Here is a 21,611-nt window from a genome sequence, read left to right as displayed (position 1 = left end):
CAGAGCTGTACGATTGCTAATTTTAAACACGTTGCTCAAATTGCAATGTTTATATTGTCGTTTAAGTCTTTAGGTAGCGTTATTTCTTTGTAAATAAGGCGTCGTAGGTAAGAAAAAAAAACTCTGGGCGTACAAAATGAAAAGAAAAGATGAAATTTAGGTTTGGAAATAAATATAATTCAAATATTACCGGGTGATGAATAACAATCAAATGAAAGAGAAAAAAAGTAGTAGGGAAACTCTCCTGTTAGACGCTGCTTCGACTATGGTCGTCGTCGCCGTAGGGAACCAGGGATGATTGTGAGTGTACGGTGAAAAATAAAAATATGTACACTGAATTGATTATATAAAAATGAATTTTAATAAATGATTCACTCGCGTATATAAAAAAACTAAAGTTTTCATATATTTGAAAGTATAAACAGAAAATGAACGCGAACTTTGTTTCACTTTCTAGGTTCAAACTTTACACAATTTCTAGAATTTATTTAACGAATTGGAATTGACTTAATCAAGACGTGCGAGAAGAGTGAAAGTGTTTTGAAAAAGGGAATGAGTCTAACTTGAAAAAAAGAATGAATGAATGCGGCGTCCATCCGCTCCGCTCTTAAATAACTAGCTAGGGGGGGGGGGGGACGTCGCGTTGCCTTTAGCCAATCAGAAGGCGCTACTGCCTAAGCTTGGGTACGCTAGAGAACGAGACAAAGGTTGCTGAGCTTGCACCTTTTTGCATACAATCGTTTACTTATGACTAAAACGCAATTATATAAAAAATATTAACAAAATTTAATGATTAATACGGCATTAGCCGTCGCATGAGCAAAATGTGTCCTAATCTAGGCGCGAGAGAAAAGTAATAATAAAAAAAAAGGAAAAGGAGGAAAAACTACGAGAGGAAAACGATCACCGTTTTAGGGTTAAACATCCCACAACAATTAAATTGTTAAACGGTTGACCGCTTCCAAGGGCAAGTTTATATAAAAATATTATGCACGTGGCTACTTGTGATTCGATATCCCGTTGCTCATGGGACCGGATATCTAATAACCTAATGTTTCTTATTCCTATGGTTGGACTTACATATATAGACGTTGATCCGAATGGTTACGGAAAAGAGAAGCAATTAAAATAGTTAAGCGTGAAGAAAAATGCCCGAATGGTTACGGAGGAAAAACGCTTAATATTTTGTCGCAATTATGTACCCTATGGTTTATTGGGGTTAGGAAAATCGAAATTTCAATTTCTATCTTCGTAGATAATGGAATTTACAAAGTTTCGATTATTCTCCTTACGCTAAAAGGTTTCCCTATGCAAATAAAAAGCATGTTTGCAGCAAAGGCACGTGTTAAGTGGGGCGATAAATAATAGCGATCTGTGACAGATGTTACAAAAGATATGGTTAATATCTTTTGCAGCTCTAAGACGGTGCTGACGTATTGTCGCTAAGATACTTCGTTTGTTGTCCGGAAGGGCGGCCTCGCAATAGGTACAGATCCTTTGGGCTGGATTGGTCCTAACATATTTGTATAATAACCGCTCGCAAACGAAAAGTTCCCTTAGGGCCATGCTGGTGACAGAACGGATTTGATGGTTAAAACTTGGACACAGGATGTATTAAAGATGGAATAGAATGGCATAAGGCAGTAAGCGTGAGATCCGCTGACTAGCGTCTGAGAGAAAACGTTATCGCGAGTAACGTGACTAACGGTGGATTTCTGAGCAAGCAAACAAAGAGAGAGAGAGAGAGAGAGAGAGAGAGGAAAAAAAGGAAAAGAAGCAAAATTAGTATTTGTTAAATAAATTGATCCAAAGAGGGGGAAAAATATAGAGAATTGTAAGATGAGGAAGATTTCGGACATTGAAGAACCTTTGGATTTAATGTGCTGCCTGCAATCTTTTATTCCCAACTAAAGGGAACAAAGAGAAAAGCGCCAGCACTTTAAATGACCAAAAAAACAAAATAGACTTCCCAACAGGAAAAATGATAACCAAAAGAAAGATAGTTTAATAATTGAGTTAATTAATTTCTTTTAAAGAAAGGGGGATAAACAGGAGCTGGGTCCGCGCGTGTATTGGAAATATGAGAGCATTTTTAAATATAAATAAGACATTTACTCTTAAACGCAAGGAAAAATTAATGAATTTATCGAAATGTTCAGGAAACAACTTCAAGGGATGCTAACGATCGGTCTGAGCGTTATGATGTAAGAGATTCGAATTAATATTACATTTACTCTAGAGTAACAAATCTATTTAAAATAAATAATAAAAGAAAATTAAAGTTATCAGAACGCCTGAGAAGTCAGAATAATCGGCTTGGACGTTACAGCTGCTTCATACGAAAGAGTTTGAAAGAGAAAAATATATGGCATTAGAAAAAGCAAAAGGAAATTATGACGTAGAGATGGCTATATCGGATAGATTAATCCCAGACATGCAATGGAGGATTAACAATATTTTCTTGTGTACAAATCCTATAAGAGATGATTGTTTTGAAAAGGAAATTTTTAGCGATGCATCCCTCACAGGCTGAGGTGTGGTTTGTGATGGTTAAAAATCCCATGGGTTTTGGAGTAACGAGGAAATGAAGGAGCATATTAATTTTCTCGAACTGAAAGCCGTATTTTTTGGATTAAAATGTTTCGCAAAGAATAAAAAATCATGCACAATACTATTACGCATTGATAACATGACGGCAATTTCATATACAGGGTTTTTCTCTAACAGCGGAACATAGGAGATTTCGTGTTATTTGACTATAGTAAAATTTACTATAGTCAAATTACTGTTTTCAATTTAATTTAAATATTAAACGTAGTAACCAAGATTAATTAAGTAAAATGACATTTATAATGAATAATAAAAGCAATTAAACTAAAATAACCATTAAATTGTAACTATCTACGCTTTAATTAATTATAATAATGTATAGTAAGTGCTTCATTGCTATAGTTAAATAATATAATCCTATGTTCCGCTGTTAGTGAAAATCCTGTATAAACCGTATGGGTAGCATACAATACTTGAAGTTATCCAAATTAGCGAAAGATATCTGGCAATGGTGCGAGGCACGTGATTTATGGATTTTTGCATCTTATATCAGTTCTGTTGAAAATAAAGAGGCGGACGAAGAATGTAGAATAGTACAAGAGGAAACAGAATGGGAATTAGCGGATTGGGCTTTCTTGAGGATAGAGAAAAAATATGGAAAATTTGATGTGGACCTTTTTACGTCTAACGTAAATGCAAAGTGTAAGAAATTTGTTGCGTGGCATAGAGATCCAGATGCATGCGTACTGGACGCTTTTACTATATCATGGTTAAATATATATCTTTTTGCTTTTCCTCCGTTTGCTATCATTTTAAGAGTTATTCGCAAAATAATTTCGTATAAGGCGGAAGGTATTTTAGTTGTACCTGATTGGCCTACGCAATCGTGGTACCCACTTTTTAAAAAATTGTTAACTTCTGAACCTATATATTTTTCTCTAAATAATGATTTATTATTTGACAATTATAGGCAGCAACACCCTCTACGGTCGAATCTTTCCCTGGTTGCCGGGAAATTATCGGGAAAGCGTTTAGATTAAAAGGTGTTCCAGAGGAGGCTATTGCAGTTACGATAGCGTCTTTATCTGACACAACAATTAAACAGTACACAAGACTGCTATGTTTATAGTGGAAATTTTATCAAGAAAGGAAAAGTTCCCCGTTTGAAGCATCAATAGCAGAGATTATAGAATTCTTAACAGGATGTTTAGAAAATATTAAGAAATATGGAACATTGAATTCTTACAGGTCAGCATTAGCGTTGTTAACAACAGAAAATATAGGTAAGCATCCAATAATGAAGCATTTCTCTCGAGCTGTTGCTTTTTTGAAACCACAAACACCTAAATATAATGAAACTTGGGATTCTAATCAAGTATTAGGTTACTTACAATCGTTATGGCCACATGACACACTATCCTTCGAATTACTGACTAAAAAATTGGTTATGTTATTAGCATTAACAACAGCTCAGTGTATACAAACTCTGGCGGAAATTAGAATTGATAATATTCAAATGTTGGAATCAAGAATAATATTTAAGATACCAAACAGATTGAAGACCTCGGGTTCAGGTAAAAAACAAACACTATTGGATTTACCCTTTGTAATAAGGCAAATTCTCTTGCCTTGATACACAACTTATTTCTACTTTTGAAACACTGCGCTCAAACGAAGTTGCTCTCGATCACGGGTGGCGGCGCTGTGCCCGCGCAAACAGCTGCCACTCTCGCCTGGACCAGAGATAGGACACTCAGCTACCCCCACCCTTTCTTATTTGTCACCCTAGGCTCGAAGGCAGTCTTTAGCCAACCTAAAATCCTGAGCAATATAATTGGCAGCACTGCGTAGATGGCGTTATTGCGCTTCTTTAGAATTTGATGCCCATTTGAATAATATTTTTGTTTAATCTTGTTTTTTCAGGCATTCTTTGATATATTTTTTTACTATAGTATCAAATCATTCAATAATTTGATTAAGCTATTTGATTAATTCTTATTAATTACGGTCAATTTAGGTAAAGTTTAAAAATAATCTATCAGTCTTATCGGACCCAGTCTTCTAAGTATTTATATATATACATTAAAAATTAATGTTACAGAAAATTTAAACAATTATATTGAATGTAAAAAAATCAAATAGAATACATTTTTTAAATTTATAACAATTTATGAGAAAAAATATTTTATTTCTTATATTTATCATTTATTAGCTAGCACCTATATATAATTTTTGCTATATGTTTGACGTTCAACACGCAAAATTATTGAAAATATCGCCGTCGAAGGGTGAAAAATAGACAAAAATTAACTTGTAGGTGAGAGTGGGGCAAAATGATCCCATGCCGAATAAATTAAAATAATGAATTTATATTTATAGATACGATAGACAAAAGCTATAATACTTTCTATAAAAAAGTAGAAAGCATATTTTAGTGCTAACATTCTGAATTTTATGAAAAGAAAACGTGTTATTCAAGTATAATAGTCGCTTAAAGCGCAAAAAGCGTGAAAAAAGTACACTGGATCCAATCTTCTCAATAAGTCTCGTTTTTAAACTGTTTGTTGTATGAAAAATACATTCGTTGTCATTATCGTTACTACTTTTTGAGCACCGGCTGCTTCTTACAAATGAATCCACTGGGATCGTTTTGCTCAAAATGAGCTGCGCATCTTTCATCGAATCTTACAATTTTACCAAAGCCGATTTTAAATTAATTTTAAGAGGAAATAAAAGTTAATACCTATTATGATTTACCCAATTTTGCGATTTGAAAAGTATCCCCACATTTATTTCCAATATGATTCAAAAATGGCTTATCTTACAGAAAAATGATGAAAAACATATAAATGCCGCTAACAATTTTTTACATATTAAAAATAGACATTACAATATTATATTATTGTGTATTTAGAAGTTTATATTTTAATATTGATTAATGTTTAAACGAATAGTATCAATAGTTTCTATAAAACCCTCAGGGATCATTTTACCCCGAGTGATCATTTTGCCCCACTCTCCCCTAAATATTTCGAAAGCTAACGGAAAAGCATAATACCAATTCGAAGTATAAAATAAATATTTCAGGTACAATATAGCGTCAGGAAGTACTTACCATCTTCGAGTCAATAGACAGGGTGTATCAGCAATGATGCTTTTAATTTTAACCATATATTCTTGAGCATAAACTAAGTCGAAAAGTCCTGTACTATAAGGTCCGGAAAAGCATCATTGCTGAGATAAATCAATTTTAAACCGATAAATCAGGGATTTGATTCAACGGAAAAATTACTTTCATTTCACTTTCGTTGACAGTTCCCCTTAAAAAAAAAGAAATTTGTACTTCTCCGCCGATCAGTATTGTCGTACACGCATATACACACACGCACGCAACTACGCCGATTATTAATATTATCTCCTAATGTTTTACATTCCTGATCCTGATGCTGATGAAATTTATTTTCTGCCTATTTTTAAAACGATCCTCGATAGCACCCATTTGGTTGAAAAATCTGGAGAATAATACGGCGTTATTCGTAGATTAATTTTCAAGTCGCTTTATCTTCTCGGTGGAGCGGCATATGAACTGCTCTAAGATAGTCAAAACATAAGTATTTTATTATAAAAGCTATTATAAGAAATTGTATGTTTTTCTGTTTTTGGAGGTCTCAATGTTTTATCAGATAGAACAGTTTGCTGCATCATTGGAAGATCAAAATGACTCGAAAATGGATTCTCAAGTAAGGCCATAGGTCCACAAGAAATTTCAACCTAAGAGAGTGGAGAACTTGAGAGATCCCTTTAAGAATGAATTAGACATTTTTTCATTTTATGAAGGGAAAAGCCACAAAATTAAAAATCATTTTTTCTTTATGTCGTAGATTGTCCACAGTTTTTGCCTTTTTGCATAGTGTTTGCCTAAATGGACTAGCCAGTAAAATTAGCCAATTGCTAGATCAGATTCTAGTTTATAGTGACTATAAGTTGATATGGTCACCAAAAAGAAATATTTTACAATTCACCAAGCAAATCGTAATAAAGTGAAGAGAAAAACATAAGCATATACTAATTTATCTTTGAAATCTTTTCATACCTAAGAGCGTGCAAAGACTGAATAATAATCAACAGCATTAACAAAAACTTATTTTTAATTTTTTGGCTTGTCCCTTCAGAAAATGAAAAAAGGCTTATTTATTCTTAAAGGGATCCCTCAACCTCTCAATTTAGATTGAAATTTCCCGAGAAGACTATGGCCTTACTTGAAAATCTATTAACGAGTCATTTTGATCTTCCAATGATGCACACAGCAAACTGCTCTATCTGATAATACAGTAAGATTTTTAAAAAAAGAAAAAAATAAAATTTCTTATAATAGCTTTTTTAATATAATACTGATTTTCAGATGTAAAAAAAATGTGTTTGGGAATGTTGATTAATCTACAATGTTACCAGCATTAATTATGCTGCGCAACTCTATATTTTTCCAAATAGTACTTGATTAAACGTTTAAAAAAATATTGTGTTCATAGCGATGTCTGTTTTACATACTTAGATATATCAATCAAAATTGCTATGATAAAAACACGATTCTTAATGCCAATGCGACTATGGAACAATTTTCGGTTCTTTTGTTATGCTTAAAATGAAGAAGAAAGTATCATATATCTTTTAATTACAAATCATCACCCTACAAAAAAAATATTTTCCTCTTATTTTGACGTAAACAAAAGAACCGAAGATTGTTCCATGATTATATTGGCCTTAAAAATTGTTTTTTATCTGAGAATTTAAAAATAAAATGAAAAATGATGTTCACTTTGAAAAACTAAAAATTTTACTTTGATTCGATGTAAAATAAATAGATAATAGGGAAATTATTATTTCATATTTTTTTACAATAAAATTCAATTCAAGATGAGGAAATTGGCATGCCGAACATTGAAATATCTTACTTCTTTTTTTAAATATAAACATTTAAAACCTCGGAATCGTTAAAGCGTTGAATTTTCAACAATTCACAAGGGTTTTTTTAGAATTAATGAAAAATTCTACAAATTTACACTGAAGTTTATATCAAAAAGTTCTACACAGTAAACAATTTTCAAGAAAATAAAAAGTAGTTTGTTTCGGAGCTCCGTGATTTGATGAGGAATGCCCCATGTTTCAATTAGAACGTTTAATCGGAGTAATAACATTAAAGGACAACCTTTAAAATATTTTATATATTCTTTTATTGTAATCATTTAAATAAATTTATGATATGTATAATAGTTAGTTGCAATGCATTTAAACGATTTTCGGTTCTTATAATATTTTGGTATTCAGTTTTCATTAAAGCTGGCTGCTTTCACCATATTATGGCATCAAACTAAAAGCATTGGATTTTTAATTATTTTGTTACTTTAATTATATTTTTTACTGTTCATTATAGATACCATTTTGTCTCAAATAATTTTATTCATTACGTTTAACACAACTAAATTAAACGAAATTTGGTAATATTCCTATAGCGAATTATGCTATAGTCAAGTAACAAGATATCGTCCTTACTAGCCTAACGTGACCATTTTTCACCCAACGCATCAAGCACTGCTACCAACTTAAATACTGTATTTTCCTCAATTTTAACTTTTTTTAGTTGGCCAAGAATTGCCTTCGGTACTAATAATTCGAGCCTTCGAGGCTTGAGTGTCCAGCCCCTGGCCTGGACGAGCGAAAAGTTAGGCGCAGAGTCACACCACTTTTACCTGTCATCAAGGCAGGACACTATTTTGGAAAATCCAAGGAAAGCTTCGATCAGGTTCGGATATCCATGTAAGTGGACCACGGACCAGGATTTGACATACTAAGAAGGAAGGAAGGAGGGTAGACAGAAAAATGGGCACTGTCAGGAGGTTCATTGGGACTTCAACTCCATCCATTAATCCTAACCTATCAATTGACTCTGCTGTGCATGCCTGGCTTATACTTTGCTATATTGTTTATTGCATGAAGGTAAGCGTTGAGAACCGATAGTAGGACTCAACGTTTAAATATTAATATTCCTTTGTGATTAGCTTAGTGGCTCCAGATCTAGTAGGGCATAGCAGATCTACGTAGGAAGTATTATTGAATCCAACTCCGAATACAGGAGATATATACAGAGCTTTTCCATTTGCACTCATATAGTCTAGTATTTCCATTAAGGAAAATTAACTATTATTAAGATGAGTTGGATTATACATTCCATAGCCTGTACGATGACAGGATTTAGGCTTTAATGCCATATATATTTTTGTATTTTTCTTCTTTACTTATATACTTGTACATAGTTTTGTTTTAATGAAGTACCTCCAGACTAAGGGTTAATATTATGTTCTGAATAGAATATTGGTAATGAATTGGTGCATAAGCACACTGAAAAAGGAGTGTAACAGACTCCATTATATAACCCTAGTCATTTAACTTTCTTGATAATGATTTAGATATTGATGGACCTGGCTATGCCTTGCTTGACTTGGTGTTACCTTTTTGCTTGTGCCTTTTATATTTCCTACAGGACTAGTACAGCAAGTAATTAGGTTCTTGAAGGGCTAGCGTTGGATAAATTGAGAAGGAGTCTTCTGTCCGATCACACTTATTCATACATGGACTGAGGGTCCTTCGATTATCCCACGTCCTCAATATTATTTAATAGTTAATTTTCTTATTTATATATAAATATTTTCTTGTGAATAGTTATAACTTCATGGCTCTTGTCTTTATAAGACAATATTAAATTTTGGGAAAAGTCCCATGTATTTTCATGTAATTATCTTGAATTGATACTTGTAAATTGTTAGACAGAGCAGTTGTTAAATATAACATCCTATTTTAAGTTTATTAATGTGTATTAGTAATTTTCCTAGAGAATCCACTTTAATTTCACAGCATGCCACGTCCTTGAAAAGTCTCAAGCCGGCAAGCCTCAGACTGGCTCATATACAAGGTTCATGAGCCTAGCGCTCTTTATAAGTAAAGTCTGTGTGCCTTTGCACTGATTACTAGTTAAAATTGTGTCTTCCCCACAATAACAGGAATCATGTCGCACCTTTTTCAAAAAAACAATCAAAGCTCTGTGTAGCCAGCCTAATAATTCATTATTTGGAAATATCTGAGGCTAAAAGACCGGAAGGAGAAAGGAAACTATTAATCACATATAAGAGACCTTTTCGACCTGCAACAGACAGTCAATAAGCAGGTGGGTAAAGAAGTCATGAAGACAATTGGTATAAATGTTAACATTTTTGGTACACATAGTACGAGACATGCATCCACATCGGCTACTTCACGTAAAGGAGTAAATATAGATGTGATAAGAAAGGCAGCAGGATGGACTCAAAAATCTAACATTTTTGCAAAATTCTATAATCGACCACTTATGGAAGTGGAAACTGTTGCCAGTGCAATTATTAACTCGTAGTTATATAAGTACTTTATAAAAACAAGTTCATAAGTCTAAAATATATGTTGCTATTATGTAGGTTGATACATTGTTAATTGAAGTATTATTAAGCATATGTTCACTTGAACAATCTCTGTCAGAACAATATTATAACTGTATTTAGTTTGATTGGTAATTGAGTAAAGACAAACTGCTTCTTTAAACAACTACCTAGTGATCTAGAGGACAAGACAACGTAGCATAATTAAACGATCAAACGAACTTACCTAAAGTGATGTTCGATCGTGATTATGCTAGTCGTCCTGTCCGAATAGATCACTCCCTCCCTTCTTTATTTCCCAACCCATTTATTGGGAGCAATTTGTAGGATTTAAGATAGTAATGGCGTTTGGGAAGGAAACAGAAAAGGCATAGGCGCCCCCTAGGAACCTATAAAGCTTTTGGCGGGGTTTTAAAATTCTGTGATTGGTCGAGCAACTGGCGTTACTACCTAGTGATCTATTCGGACAGGACGACTAGCATAATCGCGATCGAACATCACTTTAGGTAAGTTCATTTGATCGTTTAATTATATTATAAAAATTTTAAATGATAAAAAATTATACACTATGAGTAAGCAAAACAAACTGCTATTATTTCTAATGAAAATGAAACTGGGATTAACACATTCTGCAATAGCATTTATATTTGGTGTCCATTGCACCACTGTTCAAAGAAGTTTTATAGGAATATTGGAATCTCTTAATATTATTCTTAAAAATGTTATATTTTGGCCATCCTGAGAAATAGTTAAAAATACATTACCAGAAGCTTAAAAAGAAACCACAAACAAGGGTCATAATAGATTGCACTGAGATTAAGACAGAGACTCCGTATAGTGTAAAAAATCAAGTGCTTATGTATTCACAATATAAGAATAATCATACTGTTAAATTTTAAGGTAGTAGTCTGGTAAATCGACCGGTTTTGCATGATATTTTTCGGGAATTTTTTTGACTACTTAAATGAAATGCAAAAAATCTGAAAATCTTATATGTTGTTAATACTATATTGAATTATAATTTTTTTTTTAATTTTTACGATATTTTATTTAAATTATATGGGGTCAAAGTAGGTGAAAAATAAAAAACATGTGCCGCTGGCCTGTGAGGTATCTCCAGTTTGGGTAATCGGAAACAAAAAAATGCAACGGATTATTGTTCAGTAGGATTGTCATTCTGGCAGGTGCTAGAAAAAATTAATTTGGTTGAAAAATAATAAAATGGCGGACTTCGAAAGAAAAAGATACCATTTTTTAGTGTAAATTGGGCTGTAAATTGAAAAGTAATGAATGAAAAATATTGATTCTAATATCCGCCAGAATTACAGATGTGTAGAACGACCTGTAAAAATTTCAGCCCGATCGGTTCAACAGAAAATCTGTTATGCCTCGGGCCGACCGAGAAAACGTGGTTTCGAGAAAAACGCGTTTAAAGTTTGGCTAACAGAACTTTCATCCTCACACTAATCGGCGATCCCCGGTGCGTGCAACAAGCTTTAGATCTCTTCATACGTGTCAAACGCGGGTATATCTGGTTATATCCTTTCGTATGTCAAAAGGTATACGAAACTTCAAGGAAATATAAAGGTAATGAGTCATAATAGTGAGGAATAACTGTTAGCAGCTGTCGTGCACCTTACAGCGTTCAATTGTGCGGCGCTCTCAAATATATGTTATATCTTTGTTAATATTTTGAATATCAGTTTAAAATTTATACACATTATTCTCATGTTGGTATACTATCAAAATATGAAAAAAAAATTTTTTTCGACCCAAACAACCAGACTACTACCTTAAGTAGCAAGTACAGTTGGGTGCAGAAATCTTGCGTCAGGCGAGGGGAAGCAGGAATCAGAGGGGCGAAGGGATTTCTAGGGAGTTTGTCCGTAGCTGTCAATTGGCGCGGTTAACCCTCAATTTTGGATACTAAACAAAAATAATATTTTCGGAAAACGATTGTGGAAAAGAAGGAAGGATTTTAATAAATAACAGAGAAGACAAAATATATCAGATGAGTATAAATTAATAAAAAAAATGAAAATTATTGTGAATTTTTAAGAAAATATACTTTGTGGTTATTTTATTTTTGTTACGGTAGAAATCCGGTTATGATGACATTCAATTAAGGAAAAAAGTAATTATAGACTAATAAATGAAAAAGTATTAAAACATGAAGCACTTCTCTGTATGGCCCAGTCATTTCAATAATTGTGACTTCATGTTATAATAGTGAATGTGTAAGCGATTAGTGAATATACAACAAACTCTTATTGTAAATTTAATAATCTTGTATGACAATGTTTTAATTGCTATTATTTTAAATTAAAGCTAGTTTAATTAACATATTTTTATTTCATCCCTTTCTCAAAATTCTAAACACACATGGTAATTACCTATTCTTGTAGTAGTCATATATTCGTTAAATTACATACAAAATTACAACTGTTTTATATTTGCAAAGCATAGCTGTTTGTTGCAATGATTTTTATTATTCAATGTGAGACAAATCGCATTTTGTTTAGGCAAATGTCTTATTTATCCGCCACATTCTTCCATATCTTATGCGACATTTATTTGGCTCCGTTGCACTATTTTCTTCCAGTCTACATCATATAACATTAATTTTCTAATCATTTATACATACACACAGATCTAATAATACTGCTGATCTGCAATTATTTTTGTAATTGTTGAAATGATTGTTAAACCATTATCTTGTTTAATTTGTAAAATGGACATTTGAATGATGCTATTAAAATTTGGCAACTTTTCTGCGAGATATGTTCTCATAATATTTGTGAAGATAAAGTTCTTTAAAAGGTATATGTATACTGCTGAGTTCATCTTCTTTTCAGCTTTAAATATAGTTTTCCAACTACACGCATGGATATCTATTTTGAATATAGAATACATATTTCATTACATCTATTATGATATTGTTAAGATTGATAGAAAGATATTAATTCTTTGAAAATGATATATTATATATCTAGTAACTGGATTAATTCAGGTTTTAGAACAGATAAATTTCACAAACAAATAGGACTAACAAAATATGTATTATATATTGAGGAAGGATATCCAAATGTGAATTATTTGAAGCTAAAAGCAAGATAAATTCAGCAGTATACTTAAATGTATTGGAGAACAACATCCTCTCAAATTTAAAGAGAAGATATCCTATGGAAGAGATGCCAAATATTATAAGTAAAATAATTCAAGTGTCCATTCTTCAACTTTAATAGAACAATGGTTTACCAATCATCTTGACATTTATAAGATTAATTAGTCAATAGAATAGCTATATCTGAGTGTATATAAAAATAGCAAAAAATTATTGGTATATTTTGAAAACTAAAAGAAAGAACTAACAAGGCAAATAAATGTTACATAAGATATGGAAGGATGTGGCGGATAAATAAGACATTTGCCTAAACAAAATGCGATTTGCCTCACATTGAATAATAAAAATCATTGCAACAAACAGCTATGCTTTACAAATATAAAACAGTTGTAATTTTGTATGTAATTTAACGAATATATGACTACTACAAGAATAGGTAATTACCATGTGTGTTTAGAATTTTGAGAAAGGGATGAAATAAAAATATTTTAATTAAACTAGCTTTAATTGAAAATAATAGCAATTAAAACATTGTCATACCAGATTATTAAATTTACAATAAGAGTTTGTTGTGTATTCATTAATCGCTTACACATTCACTATTATAACATTAAGTCACAATTATTGAAATGACTGGGCCATACAGAGAAGTGCTTCATGTTTTAATACTTTTTCATATATTAGTCTATAATTACTTTTTTCCTTAATTGAAAGTCATCATAACCGGATTTCAACTATAACAAAAATAAAATAACCACAAAGTATATTTTCTTAAAAATTCACAATAATTTTCATTTTTTTTATTAATTTATACTCATCGGATATATTTTGTCTTCACTGTTATTTATTAAAATCGTTCCTTCTTTTCCACAATCGTTTTCCCAAAATATTATTTTTGTTGATGATATAAAATTGAGGGTTAATCGCGCCATTTGACAGCTACGGACAAACTCCCTAGAAATCCCCTCGCCCCTCTGATTCTGACTACACCTCGCCGCGACGAAAGATTAATGGCCAAAACACGTCCGAAAGCACTGAGAGCTTATTATACCTAAAACACTATACTTCGTTTCTTCTCTGTGAATCACACTTACTATACATTTTGCGTGGTATATTCAATTCTCGCCAACACACAATACAGCGTAGTATCTTCCAACATGGCGGACTTGGCAACGCTGATCTTCTCCGTCACATCTTTTGCTACAACCGCAATCATTTTAAGTGTATCTGAAATGCCGTAATTTCATAATTATAATTATAATAATATTTAGAATTGAATGAAGAATATGTTGAAATCTTGTTGTATTTATATGTGCACAATGATTAATAAATGTATACATGATGTGTGAACTATTACTGTGTAACAGCTATCTTATGATTTGGCATTTATACAGGGTGTAACGAAACGACCGCCTTTTCTCGTAACTGGAGGTTCGGGGTGACAAACTGAGTGCACGTGTAAAATTTCGTTCGAATCGTTCAAGAGGATTAAAAGTTATTTACATTTAAAAATCACCCTTTTTCGGTCCTTTTCGAACGACTTTGATTGCACAATGGAAAGTGAAGAAAGTGAAGAACCAATTGATGAACACCCCAATAGAATGTAAAAGTTATCGATCGCGCGCGATAATACTTTTGCTATTTATTCCATTAATCTGGCTATCAGATTAATTTTAAAAATAGCAAAATCCTTTTCTTTACATTTCCAATTCAATTCAGTACAATTATCATTGACTAAATTTATGGAAAGAGCGAGAAGACGCAATGAAAAGGAAAGTATCAGAAACTAAGATGTCGCGCGAACGCACTGATAATTTAATAGGAAACGCATGAGGGCATTCTCTTTCTACTAACGAAGCTAAAGAGAATGATTCAAAATCAATACATTGATGATAGAGAAAACTAAACTTACCCATTTAATGTTCTCCAAGTTCTTTTACATCAAAGTTTTAAGAAAGCTTTAAACTGGCTCCTCGATGATTTCCAGAAAGCACACTATCACTGATTTTGCATTTAAAAACTCGCGAATTTAAGCATATTAGGTATTAACCTACGTTTCTTCAAAACACCGGTTAATTTGACACTTTTGAACTGTTTGAAGTATGCTGAAGAGAAAGAGAGAGAGAGAGAGAGAGATACAGAGAGGAAAAATAATAAGTAATTCGTTTCGACTACTCTTAATCAGCCTAATTCAAACAGTTCAAAACTGTCAAATTAACCAATGTTTTGAAGAAACGTAGGTTAATACCTAATTTGTTTAAATTCACGAGTGCTTAAATGCAAAAACAGTGATAGTGTGCTTTCTGGAAATCATCGAAGAGCCAGTTTGAAGCTTTTTCGAAAACTTCGATGTAAAAGAACTTGGAGAACATTAAATGTGTAAGTTTAGTTTTCTCTATCATCAATGTATTGATTTTGAATCATTCTCTTTAGCTTCGTTAGTAGAAAGAGAATGCCCTCATGCCTTTCCTATTAAATTATCAGTGCGTTAGCGCGACATCTTAGTTTCTGATACTTTCCTTTTCATTGCGTCTTCTCGCTCTTTCCATAAATTCAGTCAATGATAACTGTACTGAATTGAATTGGAAATGTAATGAAAAGGATTTTGCTATTTTTAAAATTGATCTGATAGACAGATTAATGGAATAAATAGCAAAAGTATTATCGCGCGCGATCGATAATTTTTACATTCTATAGGGGTTTTCATCAATTGTTTTTTCACTTTCTCCACTTTCCATTGTGCAGTCAAAGTCGTTCGAAAAGGACTGAATTAGGGTGATTTTAAAATGTAAATAACTTTTAAACCCCTTGAACAATTCGAGCAAAATTTTACACGTGCACTCAGTTTGTCACCCCGAACCTCCAGTTACGAGAAAAGGCGGTCGTTTCGTTACACCCTGTATATAAACGTCATGTTGAGTTGAATGTTCCTGATTATTTGTAATTTAATGTTAAGCTTGTGTATACAAAAAAATAAGATAACTTACTGAAAAATAAATGGTAATATGGATGTTTACCCATCTTTTTATTTAGCGTTCGGTCGGTGGTAACTTTCTACATAATTGTTTGTTCTGTCATCATCATCAAAAACTGAAAACTTTTGTGCTCCCACTTTATTCAACCATTGTCTCTCATAATATGTGAACAATGGATTAAAGAAATCTCCAAATTCTTCTTCTGTTTCCTTCTTAATTAAATCATATATTTTTCTGATATAACGGTAAGGCAATAATGCCAAATAAATTAACTTTTTCAAAACTATATAGCGTTCTAGGTAATTGCATTTACTTTTTCCTCTAGTAATAATATTTATCCTTTCTGCATTTTGTATAATTGCCTGAAAATCATTTAAAATATTTTACAATAATTATTACTTATTTTAAATTTGAAAATGCAAATCACTCACTTGTGCATAATGGAAATAGCAGAAACTGCACTTAACATTTGGGAAGGTTTTGTTAAAGCATTAGAGATAGCTACTTCATAATCCGTTATAATGGCAATGGGAGAAAAATTGGTAAATTTATTTTTTATGAATGAAAAATTTGATAATAGATGTCTTCTGTCTTATTATTCATAATAACCCAGAAAGAAGGAACTGCCTATGTTTTAATTAGTTGAACAGCTATATATATAAATAATGATATTTTAAATAGAGCAAATTACGTGACTTACAGTAGACAGAACACTATTCTGAATTGTTATAAAAATTGTTAATAATTGCATGTTCTTTTCTTTAAATTTTGGAATTGCACTATATGTTGCATCAACAAATATTTGCTCTATTTGCAAGAAAGATTCAATAAACTCTTCTTCAAAAATGATAATATTTTTTGAATATGTCGTATTACTTCCACTGTCAACTTTTTCACTTCTGGTACCATTAAATATTTATTATCTTGTTTTTCAAAATATTGTATCAAGAGACACCGTAGTGTCTCGACGGCAAGTACATAAAAGTAGGTATAGACGTGTCTATACCGCCGTCGAGGCACTACTGTATCTTATACAGCAAGATTGGCCGTCTCAATTTTTAAATCGATTTTTCTCCGTAAATGATACACTGCCATGATTTCAGTAAAGCTTTTCTTGAAATGGTTTGGAATAAGCTTTTATTTGGGCCCATGAACATCAAAATCGGTTCACGCAATCCAGAGATATCATACTCAGTTAGCTATACAGGGTCTTTTCCTAACAGCGGAGCATAGGAGATTCGTGTTAGTTGACTATAGCACTCGGAATGATCGAATCTGAGAGCGCTGATTGGTCAATATTACGTAGTACCAACAGATAATAAGCCGTTACCAATAGTTGGATACAAAAAATGAGATTCATTCGCCATATTGGTGTGGAGAAATGTTTACATGCTAATCCTAGCAGAAAGAGGTGTAAAATGGAGAAATGTCAAATGGTAAGGTTACTAAAGTAAAAATTGAAAATAATGAATGGAAAGTACGAATAATCTTCATTTTCATTCAAAGGATTCAATTTTTACTTTAGTAACGACAACATTTGACATTTTTCCATTTTACACCTCTTTCTGCTACGATCAGCATGTAAACCTTTCTCCACACCAAAATGGCGGAAGAATCTCATTGTTCGTATCCAACTATTGGTAACGGCCTATTATTTGTTGATATTACGCAATATTGACCAATCAGCGCTCTGAGATTCCATCATTCCGAGTGCTATAGTCAACTAACACGAATCTCCTATGCTCTGCTGTTAGGAAAAGACCCTGAATATCGAAAATAAGATTCTTTTTCATAATCTTCTTCAGTCAAAATGTATGTATGTCTCGGGCTGAAATTAATCGCTAAAGAAAATGACGTAATTTTTACAAACGCGACGACTATATAATCGAGAACTAATATGGCGACTACTGTTAGCTGTCAATTGAATGTCAATTGAATTGTAAGGTTTACCGGTATAACCTTAATATTTTTATAAAAATGAATTGGCTGTAATGATAGTGTAATAGTGTAATATAACCAAAACTACGGATAATTTAAGGGAGAAACATGAAGGAGTCAGCAAGATTATCAGATAAGTCACACTGTATTCAATAGTATATTACGCTACAAGGGCAGAAAGTTTGTGATTCTTGCACTGCAACGTCATGATACACGAGGCGAAGCCGAGTGTATCATGACGTGCAGTTCAGGGCTCTCAAACTTCTGCCCGTGTGGTGTATACTATTTTTCTTTAAAGCCGGTCGAAAGTACGTTTATTAATTTTAATTGCTATAAATAGTAAACCATATTCCAGCAGGCACTAGGCAAAATATACATCTGAAAAGCCAAATATAATCATTCTTTTTAGAAGAATAAATTCAATTACATTAAAATTAACAGTTTATTTATTACGGAGCTTTTTTATTACATAAGTTTTCTTTTTCATAGTTCTTGTGATCACAACATGAGTAATAAAAGTTATTTATGATATTTCCATGAAATACACACTTCTCATATTTATTCTGCGGAATTTGGTTAAATGCTGGATTCGTTGATAAAACTTGTGATTCTTTTTCTATCGTTTTATTACTTTGTTGCAGCGGTTTAATCACTGATCTTTCAGGAAAAACTTTAATTGGCGGTTTTGTTGTAAAGTGTGTAGATCGTCTTTCCTTATCACAGTTTGTAAACATATTTTTATTATTTGCTGTTGCAAAAGAAGAAGGCGCTGGTGATTGAGATATTTTATCGATTGCGGCTAGATCTTCATCATTAATTTCAAAATCATCGGTGAAATTATTGAAATTCTTGGTTGTGCATGTAGACTCTTTATCGTTACTTGAATTAATTATGTTAATTGAACGATTGTTACTGGTTGATGTCTCTGGATTAAATTGTGCGTTGGGGATTATGCTTTCATAAATTTTTTGTCTGTTATTTAATGAATTTTCTACGTAACCTGTAAATTACGTAGTACGTAAGTAAGTAAATTATTCATAAATCAGATATTTACGTAAAAAACTCGTGTTATTTGAATATCTAACATAAAAATGAAAGAGTAACCTTGTGCTATGTTAGTTGATTTCCACCCTCCTAGTTGTTTTAGCATTGTAACATTAGCACCTGAGTTAGATAAAAGTGTCGCTCCAGTTCTACGGAAACAATGCCCAGTGTACAATTTTGGATTTGGCAATTTTAAATACGAAGCAATCATTTGAGGTGTTTCTCCAATTTTATTTCTGCCAATGACTTGATGTTCACATTTTCCTTTATGATATTGAATGAAGAATCTATCAGTGAACATGTCATCTGGTTTCATGGAAATGTATAGCTTGATTTTTTCATAAAAATGTTCTCCAATTATAAATTGACGAGGCTGATCATTTTTTGTATCGTTGATTGAAACAAGATACTTATTGCGAAGATCTTCTACATCTTGCACTTTAAGTTTAGTAATTTCATCACATCTGAGAGCTCCACAAATGCCAAATATGAGGATAACCTGTAATTATTATGAAAATATCGACATAAATTAATTGAATAATAGATGAAACCAAATGTAAATTCTAACCTTTGAAACTAAATGTACGTAGTCTGGTGCATTATTTATAAATTCCATTATTTCATCCCACTTAAGCACTAAAGATTTTTTAGGTTTGTAGCCCTTTGAATTGTTTTTAATTAAACTTTTTAAATTATGAAATTTGCTGATGTCAACATTACTTTTCGTATTTAGCGTTTTCTTTAACATTGACCAGATGCTCCATAATGTTGATGGTTTTAATTTTGTTCTTATTTCGTTAAAATATACCACCAAGTTCTTTTCTTCCGAGTCTGAAAGGGAACTTTTATGTTCCATCTGCCATTTGATACATGTATCATAGACTAGTTTGTATCTATCTGATGACTTCTTTGGCAAGGTTTCTGTTTGTATTATTGACAGGGCCTCTGCGTCGAAATTTCTTAGCACCGTATCCTCGTCCATAGATTCCTCAGATGTAGTTACTTGGGTCATTTCTTCTCTTCGATTAGATTAGTATAATATGTTTTTACACAAATCACAATGTTAATCGTTTGAAAGACAAGACAAAAGTGGTCCGTTAGCGACAGAAAAGACAAAACAAGACTTAATTTTTATTAAAAATCAATTGAAATATTTTCCTGCATGCTGAGAATAGGGTACGGAAATGCGACACTTTATGCCTTAAAATTAATGCCGAAAGTACGTACTTTCGACCGAGGTATAAAGAAAAAATATTTATAAAATTTAATGTTCGGTGGTACTTTGTGGGATGTTTTTATTGCAGGTTATATAAAATATTCCTTATATGCATATTCCTTGTATGCAGCTCTGATTTGAAGTCCTACCAATGCCAAATGCTCTAACAATTCTTGGAAATATCCTGTTATTGAAGAATGTAGATTGAGGAAGATTGTAAATGAAACAGAGAAGGATGAGGTTGTTACGTTCACTCATAACCAATACACGTGGTAGTGTTTCAACAGCAATTAACATAAATGTTTTTAAGAAAAGTAAGTACATTGTAAAAAAAATTAGTTTAATTAAAGCAAAGTTATATACAAGGTATCCTTTCATAATTTGCAATTTGATGCCAAACGAGTGCCAAATGCTATAACAATTCTTGGAAAAATACAAGCACCAAAAGGTACTACCATAGTTAAAGAGGAATCAGTTACAATTCCAGAAAATATTACTACTTTTTATAATAAAATAGATAAAGAAGATAGTGTTACCAAGTAGTGCTGGAAAACAGAGTTTTGGTTTTATTCAACTATAGAGTTTTGGTTGAGCAATGGAAGCAGCAATTTCAAATGTGGTCAACTGCACTGGATGTTATATCTGTTTACTAGTGAAGGAAAAGAGAAGCCAATGGGCTATAGTTTTTTAGATACAACATATTCCATGATGACACATACACAAAAACTTTCTTGGGAGGCTGAACAACCAGTGGAATGGTTGCAGGAACAGCAATGGGGTATTATGGATTTGGTTGAAGTGCATATAATTTCGTGCAAAAATATTCCATCGAGTACTAAAAATTGTCTAACCCTAATGTAATTTATGTGTGACGGCTACATTATTAAGAGAAGATGGTAAATAATTAAATATCCGAAAAGATTAAGGAAAACTAGTATACTCAATGGTATTATTGAATTTACTAAATTATGTACATTATCATATTGTAAAATATGTACATAATTAATGAGCTATGCATACTTTACCATATGGTAATGTATATAATTTAGTAAATTTAATAATTCCATATACAGGGTGATTCTCTAACGGCGGGACATAGGGAATTGGTGTTAGTTGATTATAGCACCCGGAATGTTGAAATCCAAGAACCCTGATTGGTCAATATCGTATAGTGCCAACTTAAAATAGGCCATACCAATAGTTTGATACAAAAAATGAGACCTATCCGCCATTTTGGTGTAAAAGTCTTTACACACTTTTCGTAAATAGAAGCAGAAGGAAATGAATGAGCTGTCAAAAGT

General features: G+C 32.3%; 1 protein-coding gene across 1 annotated transcript; it reads right to left on the bottom strand.

The window, feature by feature from the left end:
* Positions 1-18,499: 18,499 nt before the first annotated feature.
* On the bottom strand, positions 18,500-19,842 carry LOC136780941 (uncharacterized). Its single transcript, XM_066739564.1, has 3 exons — positions 19,663-19,842; positions 19,155-19,593; positions 18,500-19,050 (listed from the first exon to the last, which is right to left on the bottom strand). The coding sequence occupies exons 1-3, from the start codon at positions 19,840-19,842 to the stop codon at positions 18,500-18,502; spliced, it is 1,170 nt and encodes a 389-aa protein (XP_066595661.1).
* Positions 19,843-21,611: the final 1,769 nt, after the last annotated feature.

The sequence above is a fragment of the Prorops nasuta genome, unplaced genomic scaffold (assembly GCF_024137725.1).
Source record: "Prorops nasuta isolate Cenicafe-Biocafe unplaced genomic scaffold, Cenicafe_Pnas_1.2 PNAS00002, whole genome shotgun sequence".
Lineage (NCBI taxonomy): Eukaryota > Metazoa > Arthropoda > Insecta > Hymenoptera > Bethylidae > Prorops > Prorops nasuta.
The sequence above is the reverse complement of the archived record's forward strand: the minus strand, read 5'-3'. Positions and strand labels throughout refer to the sequence as shown.

What these genes read in the sequence shown, in the direction of transcription:
- LOC136780941 (XM_066739564.1), bottom strand. Translation starts at nt 19,842, where the DNA reads ATGTTAAAGAAAACGCTAAATACGAAAAGTAATGTTGACATCAGCAAA. An exon ending in ACGTACATTTAGTTTCAAAG is followed by an intron (nt 19,594 to 19,662) that starts GTTAGAATTTAC and finishes TAATAATTACAG; the next exon opens with GTTATCCTCATATTTGGCAT. An exon ending in ATCAACTAACATAGCACAAG is followed by an intron (nt 19,051 to 19,154) that starts GTTACTCTTTCA and finishes CGTAATTTACAG; the next exon opens with GTTACGTAGAAAATTCATTA.